This window comes from Olea europaea, unplaced genomic scaffold, assembly GCF_002742605.1.
Source record: "Olea europaea var. sylvestris unplaced genomic scaffold, O_europaea_v1 scaffold1838, whole genome shotgun sequence".
Classification (NCBI taxonomy): domain Eukaryota; kingdom Viridiplantae; phylum Streptophyta; class Magnoliopsida; order Lamiales; family Oleaceae; genus Olea; species Olea europaea.
This window is the reverse complement of record NW_019236150.1, coordinates 71700-86795: the sequence shown is the minus strand read 5'-3', so window position 1 is coordinate 86795 and position 15096 is coordinate 71700. Positions and strand designations below refer to the sequence as shown.

The 15096-nt window shown below is 34.4% G+C and overlaps 1 protein-coding gene and 1 pseudogene across 1 annotated transcript in view; both read right to left on the bottom strand.

Moving 5' to 3' along the window:
• Positions 1-2193: 2193 nt before the first annotated feature.
• LOC111378595 lies at positions 2194-12051 on the bottom strand (annotated as a pseudogene).
• A 956-nt stretch (positions 12052-13007) lies between these two features.
• The window catches only part of LOC111378602 (glycine-rich protein 5-like), a 7836-nt gene continuing 5747 nt past the window's right edge, over positions 13008-15096 (bottom strand). The window contains exon 2 of the mRNA XM_023001832.1: positions 13008-13615. Coding sequence (XP_022857600.1) covers positions 13176-13615 — 440 coding nt within the window. The 3' untranslated portion in view covers positions 13008-13175. The remainder of the gene's footprint in view (positions 13616-15096) is intronic.

Here is a 15096-nt window from a genome sequence, read left to right as displayed (position 1 = left end):
ACTTTCCAGCAATTTATTATACCACGGTAACTCAACATAGGGTAAATTGCATGTGAATTGGACTGGACTAATTAATCATTATAATTGTGTTGCAATTGTTAATTGAAATTCGTTAAATTCCCTGTAAACACGTACTCATCATACTCTAGGTGTTATTTGGGTCGAACTGTGTACCTTTCAAGTTTCATCTACAATTTGATAATAATGTGTAGGAGCCATTAATTATCATAGAATGAAATCAAAACTACATTTAATTCGACATGGAATTTAATTCTGTATATAAAATATAAATTTTACTGAATCGCATATCTAACTGAGCTTCTATATCTAGATGGGTGTCTGGACAATGTCTATTTTCAAATGTGTCATGTTAGGGCATTGGAGATAATTTTTAAATTTTTTTTTTTTTTTAACATTGTCTATTTTCATGTAATATAATTTTTTTTTAGTAATTCATAGAATCCGTTGAAGATGCTGTTGGGAGAAACGTTTGTTTCTTTTTTCCCACTCAAGACAATCTTTAAATAGAGGAACAATAAGATAACAACTCCTGTCGACAATACATACATACATACATACATACATACATAGAGAGAGAAAGAGATGCAATCATGAAATCCTAGGCTATCAAGCTCAGTCAAACATGTTTTGTGATCCCTTAAAATATGATCCCATAATTCGTCTTACTCATTAAGATCTTATATGTTTGATATAATATTGCTGGTTTTTTTTAGCTTAGTAACATATATGTTCTTAATATTAATTTTTTTCTAGTAATATTAAACCCAAAAATTTGGGGTCATCAATAAATTTAGGTAATTAGCATAAAAAATCATATCTTTCACTTTTATTATGCAAAACATTTTTACCTTTCAATTTTTATTTTTATTTTTTTTGGAATTTTCACCTTTAATTCACATTTTATTAAGCAAAACATCATTTCCATCTATTTCCATCCAAATACTCCGTTAAGTGAACGCCTGAACACTATTTTTGTTCAAAAGGAAGGGTATTCTTGTCTTCCCACAAATTTTCCATTTTTCTCCCACAATCCGCAAGTAGTCCGATTCTCCACCTTGGGATATTTGCATAATTCTATCGATTGCCTAGTGCTTGAGTGATGGGTGGATGAAAAGTTTTTGTTGAAAATATGTCACTAACGCTTGAGCAAGAGGCCAACGACAGGCTAGTGGCAGCAAAGAATGCTTCCTTTCGAGAAGATTGTTGAGTTTAGGGCATGTTACTCTACTCACAACTTCTCATTTTCTATAAATAGGACCCTTTATATGCCCATTATGCATCCCATATCATTTACATTGAGCATTATTTCCAAAAACTCTTGCAAAAAACTCTTTAAAAATCATTCTCTTGTAGAGGGAAGAATTTCGTTCGAGTTTGTTGTTGCTTGTGGTTTGATGTGCTTCTACCATAAATTGTGTACGTTGTATCTTGGGAGACAAGTGCGTTAATTCGTTAGCACCATTGTGGGGGCAATTTTGTCTTAATGAAAAATCTTTAATAACTTGCCTCATATTTCTTTTCCTTACTTTCTTTTTATTCTTCTTCTTTCTTTTTGTTTCTAATCTTCCATAGAGTTTTATTACGCTCATACGAATTAAACTTAATAACTTTTTGTATTGACAAACAACCATTTCCCTACACATATCACCAACAATCTTGAGACAAAATTATGGTTGTCTGTTGAAAAACGAACCCTTCTCTTCATCTTTGGAATAAGCCGTCATGTGCTTTTTCTTTCATTCATTTTGTGCTTCGAACTTTTGTATAAGTAACATAAATGAACAATGTTAAGACTTGAAAACCTTCAATTTATTGTGTGTGTCCTTGTTAGAGTTCATTTTTATTAAAAAGAAGTCATTCATCAATCTTCATGGAACGATAATCTCTTGTTATTATATTACTAGTTAACGTTCTGTTCTCTAGCAAGAAAAAATCGATGATGCCTTCAAAAGAAGTAGCCATTTCCCTTTGTCAATAATGAAAAGTATTTGAGGCCTCCAAAACAAGCTGTCATTTTGCTTTGCTCTTAATCAAGTCTAAACAATGCCATTTCCTCAAGTAAAATGAAACAATTTAAGATAACTTTAAACATTCTCCTAAAGTCTATTTCAATAATATTTGTATTTTCGTTTTTCAGTTTATGATTGACAGATCAATATATAAGACCCTATGCTATGATGCTGTCGATTCTTCCCTTAGCACTCTCATTGAATCGAAGACTTCTGCCTTATATACACAAAACTTGATCACAACAAAAATGAAAATGAAGTTGAAGAAATTCAAGATCGCGAAGAATGCATAATAATAGTCAAGGTGAGACGCGTTAAGGTTGTTCTTAATCCATCCTTGATGTCCATTCTCTTTCCTGACACGGGACACTGTTGAAAGAAGAAAGCTGCTTATAAAATTCCCGACTCCAAGAGTTGTCAACGAGTAAGATGACCCGAGGCTCTTCATGCTTTTGGGAGCTTGATCATAGAAAAATCAACTTTTGCTACTTCAAGAAATGCATCAGCAGTTCCCGCAAGTATAAATTGAGGCAATAAAATAAAAATTGATAGAGGGACTTGTCCTCCATTTTCAACTAGGCCATGATCCTTGGCAACCATAAGTCCGTGCCTTTCTGTCAATGAAGCAACCACCATTATCACAACATGGAAAATCATACCAATTCCCATTCTTTGCAAAACGGTGATGCCTCTCAGGTTTTTCGTCCATTTCCAGATTATTTTTACAAAGAAGTGGTCGTACAGCATGGATAATCTAACAAATCCTACTAAACTTGCTGGGGGGATTTTGAAGTCATTGACTACATTTCTGTTTAGTAGAGTGCCTTGTTTGACAAAAAGGATATTTATTTGTGATATCATAGTGCTTGGAATGAAGTTGGCTACTAAAACTGGGATCATTCTTAGCATTTGTTTTGTTTCCTCAACTTGAGTCACTGAACATAGCATCCAAGGGCTAGTAGAATCAGTTTTTACACACGCCTTGTTGAGTAACCTGCATAAATAAGCAATAAACGAATTGAAAGTGTTACTACACATCAAGGGTCGACCTTATAAACCCTTTTGCATTACTGCATTAGATCCATTGTCATGCAATCAAAGTTGGACGATTGTATTTTTATTTTATTTTTTGTTTTGGAGAATTTGTAACTGAATAAGATAATCAAAAAAGGGAGTGAAGGACTAAAATCTGAAGTTTGTCACCATTGAACCCACTTAGCACAATAATTCACAAGTTTGCAGGTTAAGACAAGGTGTTTTTGGATTTGCATATCAAATATGGGGTCCCATTTCTTAATGGATTTGATCTAGGCATATATAGTAGACATATAGGCACCCAAAAACAAAAAAGGAAATCATTATAGGTCCCCTTTCTTCCATTTACAAATGTCTAGAGTCTTGTAGAGGACAAGGTAAGTGAGATTGGTGGTATGTCTATTGCTTCAGACTGGACTAAAGTGGATAAAATTAAATGTAAAGACCATGAAGTATATTTCGTCCGTGTTTGATAAATTGTAATCTAGATTTTTATCAAAGTCGAAGTCAACAGTTAATTTTAACCACGTATTTTATATGCTATACAACTTTTTAACTACACATTTTACCAACTTTTATCAAAATCTACTAAAAATTTGATTTTAATCTCCACCAACAGATGATTAGTATTCTCTTTGTTATATGGGCTCCAGCCCATTATGAGAAAAAAGGCCCAATAGGTCAAATTGTTGATTTGTGGTGAAATTATTTGTTGTCTTGGAGATTGATTATTATCGTATCTTTCAATTTGTTGAGAATTCAAGTTTTGGGGCATAAACTTAAATATTGTAATCTATATTTATTATAGTGGATTTGGTCTGAGTTGTCCCAAAGTTTTTTTTCCTCTACATTGGAGGATTTTTTCCAAGTAAAAATTTGGAGTTGCGTTCTCTTATTTTTTCTTTGATCGTCTATTTGCATATTTAATCACCATAGTTAATTGCTTGAATAGATAAATTCATTCTTGCAATAAGTGATCCCCCAAGAAAGTGATATTAGAGCTTAGGTTGTGTGGGTATGGTTATATTGTGAGAATAAATGGAGAATACTTCGAGTACTATGATTAAATTATCAGCTTCAATTTTTTCTATTTGGAAGCCTATGATGGAGGATATCCTTTATTATAAGGATTTACAAGAATTTATTGAAGGTAATAATGCTAAACCAAGCAATATGAGTGACTGTGACTGGAAGAAGATGAACAGGAAAGTCATTGGATATATTAGACAGCAGGTTGACCTTAATGTATTCCATCATATATCTCAAGAGACAAATTCTTATAGTCTTTGGAAAAAATTGGAGAGTCTCTATGAGAGAAAGACAACTTAAAATAAAATTTTTGCTATTAGAAAGCTTGTGAATCTGAAGTTAGAGGAGGGAAAATCAGTTGCTAAGCATTTGAGTGAATTCCAAGAATTGAAAAATCAGTTTACCACAATGAAATATTGTTAGATGATGAGATGTAAGCACTGTTACTTTTTGAGTTCTTTGCCTAATAGTTGGGAGACTTTTGTGGTATCACTTAGTAACTTTGCTCTGAATGGTGTGCTTGAATTTACAAAGACTTGGGTAGGAATGATGCACAGGCTCTTATTACAGAGAATAGAGGAAGGAGTAAAAGTAGATGTCTTAAGGGACGTGGTAACTTCAAAAGTCAGTCAATGGCAAGAGGAAAGGTCAAATGTTTCTATTGTGACAAAGAGGGTTATATAAAGAAGCATTGCATGGCTTGAAAAAATAAATTGAAAGAGGAGAAAAATCAGAAGAAGACTGATCAGAATACAGCAGCTAGTGCTTCAGATAAAGAAGTAGTAGCCGTTTTTTCTGCTGAAGATGAGCAATATTGTCGTGTTGTAGATTCATTTGTTGAATATGTTATTGACTCAACGGCTTCTTACCATATTCTTCAAGATAGAAGTTCTTCACTTCATATAAAACAGGTAACTTGGTAAGGTGAAGATGTGTAATGACAGTTTTACTGGCAATGTAGGAATTGGTGATATCTATCTTTAGACAATTATTGGATGCAACTTGACATTGAAGAATGTGTGATATGTTCCTGACATGTGCCTGCATTTTCCGTCTACACATGCCTTTAATGAAACTGGGTATGACAGTTATTTTGGCATCTGAAGATGAAAACTAACGAAATGGTCGATAGTAATTGCTAGAGGAGAGGCTTGTTGCACACTTTGCTAGACACAAGTAAAGGTGTGTAATGAAACGGCAAATGCAATGAAAAATTATTCTTTACCAGACTTATGGCATAAGTGGTTGGCTCACATGAGTGAGAAAAGGATTACATATTTTGGCAAGAAAGTCTCTCATTCTTTTTACCAAAGGTAAATCACTAAATTCATGTGATTATTATTTACTTGGTAAATAGCATAGAGTTTCCTTTCAGAAATGCTCTAGTAGAAAGTCTAATATTTTGGATTTGATTTATTCTCATATTTGTGGTTCCTTTGAGGTGGAGTCCTTAGGTAGTAATAAATATTTTCGTACTTTTATTGATGATGCTTCAAGAAAGTTATGGGAGTTTTTGTTTTTTGTTTTGTTTTTTTTAGATCAAAGACCAGATTTTTCAATACTTTAAGAAGTTTCATGCCATGGTGGAAAGGAAAAGTGGAAAAGTTTTGAAACGTCTTTGAACTGAAAACTGAGGAAAATACACATCTAAAGTGTTTAAAGACTACTAAACACGGTATTAGACATGAGAATATAGTTCCAAGTAATCTACAGCACAGCAAGTGGTAGAGAAAATGAATCGTACCATTGTAGAAAAGATCAGAAGTATGTTAAGGATAACTAGGTTGTCTAAGTCATTATGGGGTGAAGCAGTTTGAACAACGTGCTACCTAATCAATCGATCTCCATTAGCTCCTTTGGATTTTAAGATTCCAGAAAAATTGTGGACATGAAAAGATGTTTCTTATTCTCACTTGAAGGTTTTTGAGTGCAAATCATTTACACATGTGCTTAAGGAACAACGGTTGAAACTAGATGATAAAGCTAGTCCTTGCATTTTTGTTGACTATGGAGATGCAAAATTTGGCTATAGATTATGGGATCTAGAAGAGAAGAAAATAATCAAAAGCAGAGATGTGATCTTTCATTAAAATCAAAAGTTGGCAGATTTCGAAAAATCTGGGATTTAGAGACATGCTGATGAGTGTGTCACCGACCTTACACCTATTTCTTTACCTCCAAACAATGCCACTCATGGGGTAGAGACACATGTTGACAATCATGCTGATGAGCCGGCAATGGTTGATGAGGATGATCTAGAGGATGTTGAGCAGGGAGAGTAACCTACTACATCAGAACGTCAGATTAGAAGATCTACCAGGGAGCATCGTCCATCAACCAGGTATCCTATATCAGATTATGTGTTAGTAATTGATGAGGGAGAGTCAGAATGCTTTCAGGAGGTACAATCTCATAAGGATAGACAAAACTAGGTGAAAGCTATGCAGGAAGAGATGAATTCTTTGCAGAAAAATAACACCTATGAGTTAGCAGAGCTTCCTAAAGGTAAAAATGCATTGAAAAATAAATGGGTGTTTAAACTGAAAAAAGATGGTGAAAAGCTAATGAAGTATGAAGGTTAATTGATGGTGAAGGATTTCGATCAGAAGAAATGGATTGACTATGATGAGATATTTTCTCCTATTGTCAAAATGATTTCCGTTCGAGTAGTTTTGGATTTAGTAGTCTGTTTGGATCTTGAGTTTGAGGAGTTGATGTGAAGACTGCCTTTCTCCATGGTGATTTGAAAGAAGAAATCTACATGGTTCAGCCAAATAGATTTGAAATAAGACGAAAAGAGTACATGATTTGCAAGTTGAAAAAGAGTTTTACGGATTGAAACAAGCTCAAAAACAGTGGTATAAAAAGTTTGATTCATTTATGGTGGGTCAAGGTTATACCAGGACAGATGCAGATCATTTTTTTATGTCAGAAAATTCCATGGTGGTAAGTTCATCATCCTTTTGTTATATGTAGATGTCATGTTGATAGTAGGGAAGATGTTCGGTTGATTCGCAGTTTGAAGATAGATTTGTTCAAGTCATTTACCATGAAGGATCTAAGACCAGCACGATAAATTTTAGAGATGCATATTCGTCGAGATAGGAAAGACAGAAAATTATGGTTATCACAAGAGATATATGTAGAGAAAGTGTTGACATGAAGAATACTAAACCAGTTGGGACAACACTTGGTAGTCACTTCAAATTGAGTAAGGTGACTTACCTTTCTAAGAAGGAAGATAAAGAAAGAATGGCAAAGATTCCTTACTCCTCCACAGTTGGGAGTTTGATGTATGCCATGGTTTGTACACGGCTAGACATTGCTCATGCAGTTGGTATAGTTGGCAAGTTTCTTGTTAATCCTGGTAAAGATAATTAGGAGTTAGCAAAATAAATCTTTAGATAATTGAGAGGTACTTTAAAGATGTGCTTGACATTTGGAGGTTCAAAACAAATTTTGTAGAGCTCTTACAGATGCAGATATGACTGCTGATCTAATAGTAGAAAATTAACTTCAGGATATTTGAATACTTCTGTCGAGGGAGCTGTCTCATGGGAGTCAAAACTATAAAAGTGTGTTGCCTTATCTACAATTGAGGCTGAGTATATTGCAGCAACTGAACCAGCGAAAGAAATGCTTTGGATGAAATGGTTTCTCCAAGATTTTAGTTTGAAGCAAGGTGGGTATGTAGTTAATTATGATAGTCAGCGCGTATTAGATTTAAGCAAGAATGCTACTTATCATTCTCGGATGGAGCACATTAATGTGAGATGTCATTGGCTACGACAAATAATGGTGGAACAATTGATATTGCTAGAGAAGATTCATACCGAGAAAAATTCAGCTAACATGAAGACCAGAGAAAAGTTTGAGCTTTGTGCCGAACTAGCCGTCATGGACTCTAACTAATCTATTAGAGGATAATCTCCTTCTTCAGTGGGCTGAAGAATAAAGAAAAATAGCGGCTACTCAATTTCAATTTCAAGAGAGAAAATACTTTGGCTTTGACTTTGGTTGGAGAAGAAACAAGTGTTGTTTTTCTTTTTTCTTGAGGTGTGGATTTCGCACAGGCTGGTTCTCTATTTAAGAACATACTGGGAATTTCTCTAAGGTGTATTTTGGATACTCTAGAGGTGTAATATTCAAAATAAGTACCTCACACGTTTCATCAAATTGTTGATTTGTTGTTAGATTATTTGTTGTCTTGGAGATTGATTATTGTGGTATTTCTCAATTTGTTAAGAAATTAAGTTTTGAGGCATAAATTTGAATGTTGTAATCTATGTTTATTATAATCGATTTGACCTGAGTTGTCCTGTTGTTTTTTTCCCTTTACATCGGAAGGTTTTTTCCATGTAAAAATTTGGTGTTACGTTCTCTTTTTTCTTTGATCGTCTACTCGCATATTTAATCACCAAAATTAATTGCTTGATTAATAAATTTATTCTTGCAATAAGTGATATTGCCCAACACTCCTAACTAAACATAAGTTTGTTTAGTGTTTTGGACTAAACTCAAGGGTAAAGAACCAACCTTAGGCTTGGTGTAGAATCAATCCAGTACTTTCCTTTCTTAGTGTATTCTTGTAAATCAAGCTCATATAGTTCTCTAGGGTCAGCAGGGACAGTAACCATCCATTTTCTTGAGGAAGCCACTATGACCTTAGCCATTTTTGTAAATGGGCTTCTTGTGCCTATAGAATGGAGTACCAGCCAAGAAAATCAGAACTGATATCACAAGGCCCGCAGTCGGAAGCCCATATCCAAGGATCCAGCCCACATTGTCTTGTATATAAACAAGAACTGTGTTGGCAAATAGTGATCCAAGAAATATACTAAACATCCACCAGTTAAAGAAAGAAAGTTTCTAGGCCTTCTCTTTCGGGTCGAACTCACCGAATTGGTCAACCTCGATCGTCGAAATGCTGGGCTTTATACCACCAGTCCCCACTGCTATTGTGTAGATTGCACCAAAGAAAACAACCAACCGTAATGCTTTTGACCTATGGCAGTTGGCTGGATTTGGATCCACACAGCTAGAGGGCTTTAACCCCTGAACTGATACTGCTAGGGTTAGCAGCGACATTCCCTGCCAATAGATGAGGATAAATTGCATTTATTTCTATCAAAAACTAGTGTTGGATATTTAGATGGGATCTTATTTTTTAACAAGTATTGTAAAACAATGTAGACGATTTATGACGAGCAATCCATTTTAGTAGTCAAAATTTGTATTAAGCGAACACAAAAATTTAACAGCACTTGAAATATTAATTACGACAACCACTTTTACATAAATGTCACAAAATATCTGGCGTTTAAAAAAAAAAATTACGATGGCTTTTTGACCAATCTTTTCAACAATTGAAATTTCATATAAGACAAATTTTTTTTACAAAAATATAATAAAAGAAATACTGAAGATTTTCTGTACAAATCTTTTCGCCTTTCACCTATCAAATTCCGAATATTGTTACACAAATAGAGTCAATGATAGAACTTATAAATAGTGAACATGTGTCAAAAATTCATCAAACAGTTTGACAAGAAGAAAAAGGGACCACAAATGCAACATTGATAAAAAAAGGCAGCATTATTCGTCAAATCCCACCTCCCCTATTAGCTTCTACTAGTCACTTATTGTTAGGCACAAAGTATATGTATTTATTTAAAATTTATCTTCAACACGTCTAAGTCACCGTGTGCATGAGATTCTTAGAAGTAGCAATATTTATACTTGCCATACTACTATGTCAAAATAATCTTCTCTAAAAGCCTATTAAAGATGGGTGATCCAAGCACAGGTCAACCACTTGACTTTTTATTTAGAACTTAAAATGAAAAAAAATGTCAAATACTTGACTTTAGAGAATCTCCCTCTATTTAAAAAAAAACGTATTCTATCTTTGAAAGAGTATTTATAAATTTAGAGTTAAAATTTTGAAGTACTCCGAAAAATTCTCTAAATTTAACACTTAATTTTATTACTAAAAAATTTATTATTTTTTCTCTATCTTTTATTTTAACTAACTTTTCTGTAGATTATTTTATTATTTTCCTACATTGAAAATTGAAATACTTTGAATATATTTAATTATAGAGAGTGACTTCGACTCTCAAAATTAGGATAGCAAAACCCACTTTCTAAATTAAAATATTAATTTTAAGAGTTTATTCTAAAATGATTTTAAGAGTTGACTTTTTAAAATAGAAAGCATATTATATTTAAAGAGTATCTTGGAGATCCTCTTAACAATTTATCATGCAAGGTCGTGAATGGACCCTTGGTTATTGATACACTTTTTTTTCTAAATTTTGATGGAATCAATATTCATTAATTAATTTAACCGCCCACCAACCTCAATTTAATTCCTTCACATCCTTTAACCCTTGTTATAATGTTCATGTTGATAGACCCCCGAACATAGCCTAGTAGTGCAAAGGACAGGAGTGAGGTTAGCCTTGCTGGCAGCCGCAGTGTAATGGTTCGATTCCTGAAATATGAAATTGGACTCCTTGTAGGCACAATGTACAGTCAGCTCTTGTTTCCTGGGCTGCTGGGACACATCCCACGATTTACCTTCCTCACAAAACTCTAGGGACAGAACGGTGGGGGTCCTCAAGGTTAGGGTTCAACCTTTATAATGTTCATGTTGAGATTATAACTTGAATGTGATAGTAAGTGACAAACGAAAAGTAATCATCATTTATATTACATGACGTACCAAGAGGTATATTGCTGATGCAACAAGGAAAATCCAACAACGGCTGAGAAGAGCATCTGCAACATATGCACCCAAGATAGGAGTCATCCAAACGGTGCCTACCCAATTGGTGACATTATTGGCTGATTTAACTGTGCCTTGATGCATTTTCTTGGTCAAGTAAATGATGAGATTCGATAAAATCCCATGATAGGCCATACGTTCAAAAACTTCATAAACTGCACAAGACAAAGGTCATTTATACAAGTCAAAATTTGATGCGATTTTTTATGATATATGATTGTTATATGAGTTGTTCAACTAAGTGCAAGGTGTTAAAATGGCTGCCATTACATAAAGGTGTGAATTTATATTTCGATCCTAACTTTGGGTGGGTCGTCACATGTACATCATTTATGTTCTACAAGTAGAAATAATTGCCTCATGGAGACTCCTTTCACTAACAGTTTTTGTATCTTAAAAAGTTTACGGTGCGACGTTTGATGCTAAAAAAGTTATTTTGAGAAGTATTCAATATGGAGTGAAGTGTCCAAACTAAGATGTGCTGCTTTCTTTGTGTCATTAGGCTTCTTCGAACTTCATTATGGACAAAATGGGCCATGACAGTCTTTCCTTAATCTTTGATTGGAAGAGGTAGATAAGGAATTTAGGTTTTGGAGTAGGCCATATGTAAGATTTATAGCTGATGAGACAACCGATCATGTAATTTAATAGCTCAAAATAGCTTTTTGATAAAAAGTTAGTTCTAAACACCAACTTTTATGTTGGGCAATGAACCATAGGCCACTATCATCTAAACTAGTGATGATGACCACTACTGATGAGTAATTTTACTCTTGCAATATTGTTTGATGGTGGGGAGGGGCGACGGTAATTGGAGGAGTGCATTTCAAAGACCGGAAAACAATATGATCGATTAACTATAATCCTCAAATCACCAGATTTGAGAGAAGATACAAAGGAAACAAGCTGTGTACAAGATAATTATTGATAAAACCAACTCAGGAAAGAATTCTTTATTTCAAGGAGAAAGAGGTATCAAGATCTCCTAAAATATGGGAAAACAAAGAGAATATATATTGCCCTTCCCAATTCCCAACAGTTAAAAGTAGGAAAAGATAAGAGTGCACTAAGTAGTGGAGAGAGAGAGAGAGAGAGAGAGAGAGAACAAGCAGTCCATCCTCCATTCTCGGATCTAAGAATAGGGTTCCCTTTGACATTCATAGTCCCATCTTGCCCATTTTCTTCCCCAGCCATTACACAATCAAGAAAATCAGTGCAATGTTCTTAGTTGAAGAAGCCAGTTAACTACAAAAAGTTAATTGATACCAACCCTTTTATAGACTAGTGTTAATTAGTTCTGCGCCAATATAATATATCCAACTGTTCAAGAAACTGAGATAGTTGTTGGCAGATTTCTAGGTTTGAATTATCTTTTAATACACATGCTATACGTACAAATTTGTTAACATTATTTTGTATCTTTTATTGACTCAAGCCTTCGTATTTTGCTTTATTTTTTCAGGTAACACCCGAGTGGTTACGACGAGGACGTTTCAAAAGTGAAAAATAAAAGATTTTTATTGATATAAAATGGGATGACTCATATTCAGAAACAAGAAAATCTACAACGCAATTACAAAAAATAAAACTGAGAACCCAAAAACATTTTTCGAGAAAGAAACTTAAAATCTGCAGAGAAGGTAATTTTTATTTTCCAGTTAATTTGGAAGTATTGAATTAATGCTTATTTAACTTGATTTCTTTACATACTCCGGTGACAGAAATTAATTAGTCGTAGATTATGTAACCCCGTTGTTTTTAAATTAATTAGTAGCTTTCAAAACAACAACAACAACAACAATAATAATAATAATAATTAGTAGTTGTAGACTGATTTTTTTACCCCGAATAGAACCACCCTTACAATAATAATAATATTTATAGCACCAGAAATAATTTTCTACTAGTTAATAACTCTTAAAAGTGTACTCTCTATCTCTTAGTTGGTCTTAGTTATGAAAAAATCGACCATATGATATCAATTCGACTTGTGAGTATGAAAAAATGTTTCTCCTCCTCCTCCTCTTCCTCCTCCTTCTTCTTTTTTCTTCTTCTATTTATTTTTATTTTTATTTTAAGATAATTAGCAGAAGAAATTGAGTTATAGAGTAGAATGGACGGTATGATTTCAATTTGACCAGTGGATTATAATGATCAAGACGACAGAATGTCTAATCGGAATTTGTAATACACTTGATCAAGAAATTATTTAGCAAGCTAGAATCACACAGACAGGTACATATTTTTTAAGCTCAATCTTTGTGTCTCGAGTGCATGCAACAAAAGAAGAATCAGTGGCGTTCAGTTTTCCCAATTCCACTGCCTTTACCAATTCTGCTACCAGAACCACCATCTGTTTTAAGGCCGCCACCAAATCCAACACCAACTTCAAAACCAGTACGAGGGCCAAATCCAGGGCCCGGGCGGTATCCACCACCTGGACCAAATCCACCACCAGGACCAAATTCGCCACCTGGGCCAAATATACCACCAGGGCCATAACCGCCACCCGGGCCAAAACCACCACCTGGACCGAATCCACCAGGACGGAACAAACCACCACCTGGAGGGAGCAAACCATTGCCAGGGCCAAATCCACCAGGAGGGAAAAACCCACCACCAGGTGGGAGCAAACCACTGCCAGGGCCAAATCCACCAGGAGGGAACAAACCACCACCGGGAGGGAGCAAACCACTGCCAGGGCCAAATCCACCAGGAGGGAACAAACCACCAGGGCCGTGCTTAAACCAGAACCATTTTTCATCATTCACATTTATAGAAGCAACCACAGTCACTGAAACAACATAAAAACAAAGAAATAACAACTCCCCAACTTTCATTGCAACCATAATGTCATTACAACTTTCCGCGGAATATATGTTTCAGAATTGCATTAACAACATCATACAAGAGGGATTATATACTTATAATTCTATTGTCCCCATCATTCAGATAATGCATTTAATGGCACCTAACAACTACCAGTTTACTAATGCTGTACAAAACTCCATCAACAAGTGTTTGGTAAGATGCATCAGACAGAAATGCTTTCACGTGCCTACCAATAAAATTTGATGATCCATAGAGATATTTTCTTGTTAATATGGGAAATGGCAAGTTTCATGCTGTAGCAAAGATACTTTGTGCAGTGAAGGGCCATTTCATAATTTTCTTGTATGCAAGGAAGCTCAACTAGAATTTGATTTAAGTTTTATTAGACTTATTATCTCAGATTTTCAGTTCAAGAAGGCATATCTTTCTTTAAAATATTTAAATTTCACGTGCGTGAAAGCTCTTTCTCTTCGATACTCATGTCTAAAATGTATAACCAATAAGTTTGAAATGAAGTGCTACTGGTTAATGAGGGATACTCCGTGGGGATCCAAACAGATTTTGCCATTCGACCTTTAATAGTGACCTAAAAATCAAATTGTATCGTGCAAGTTAATATCGGATCATTAGACCCAACTACATACATCAACTGAACGCATGACATTAAGAGGGAATTCATATTTGTTCGAGAGTAATAATTTGGAATGTTAGATGGGAGTCGTGTTTGACGGTCTGATTTGTAAAAGAGTTATGAATAAATACTACACCTTTGTAGCGATTTCACTAAAAAAAAATGTGTTAACAAGAGTTGTTTAACTTATAAAGAGATAACAGACCCTTGACATATATGCTATACAGCTGTTAAGCAATTTGTTCATGACAACCTTCAATATCTCCAATTAGAATTTTTATAATACTGAATATACATTTAAAGAAAAAAAAAATTAAATAATGCAATTAATGTTTAGAATACTTATTGCTAACTTACACTTACAATTCTCTTGGACAATGACATTTAAACCTATTGCTATATTAGAAATTAAGTATACATATACATTTCTCCTTAAAATTGCACCAAGATGCATAGATAAGATAAGGTACTTTGGCACAAGTTGTATCTAGAAGGGCATGCAATGACGGAGCACATAAAGAATCTTTAGACACAACAACATTAGAAGACAGTGGATCTGACCTGCTTTACTCAGTAGGATATTACATTAATGGTGCGATCCCGAAAAATAATTTTAACACAAGTGTCAGAATACCATACCGTCGCATAACTCTAAATCCGATAAGAGCTCACATCATATCATATCATTTCATTTCATTGTACCGGAATGGCCATATCATTCATATCATATCATTAATATCATAACTTTC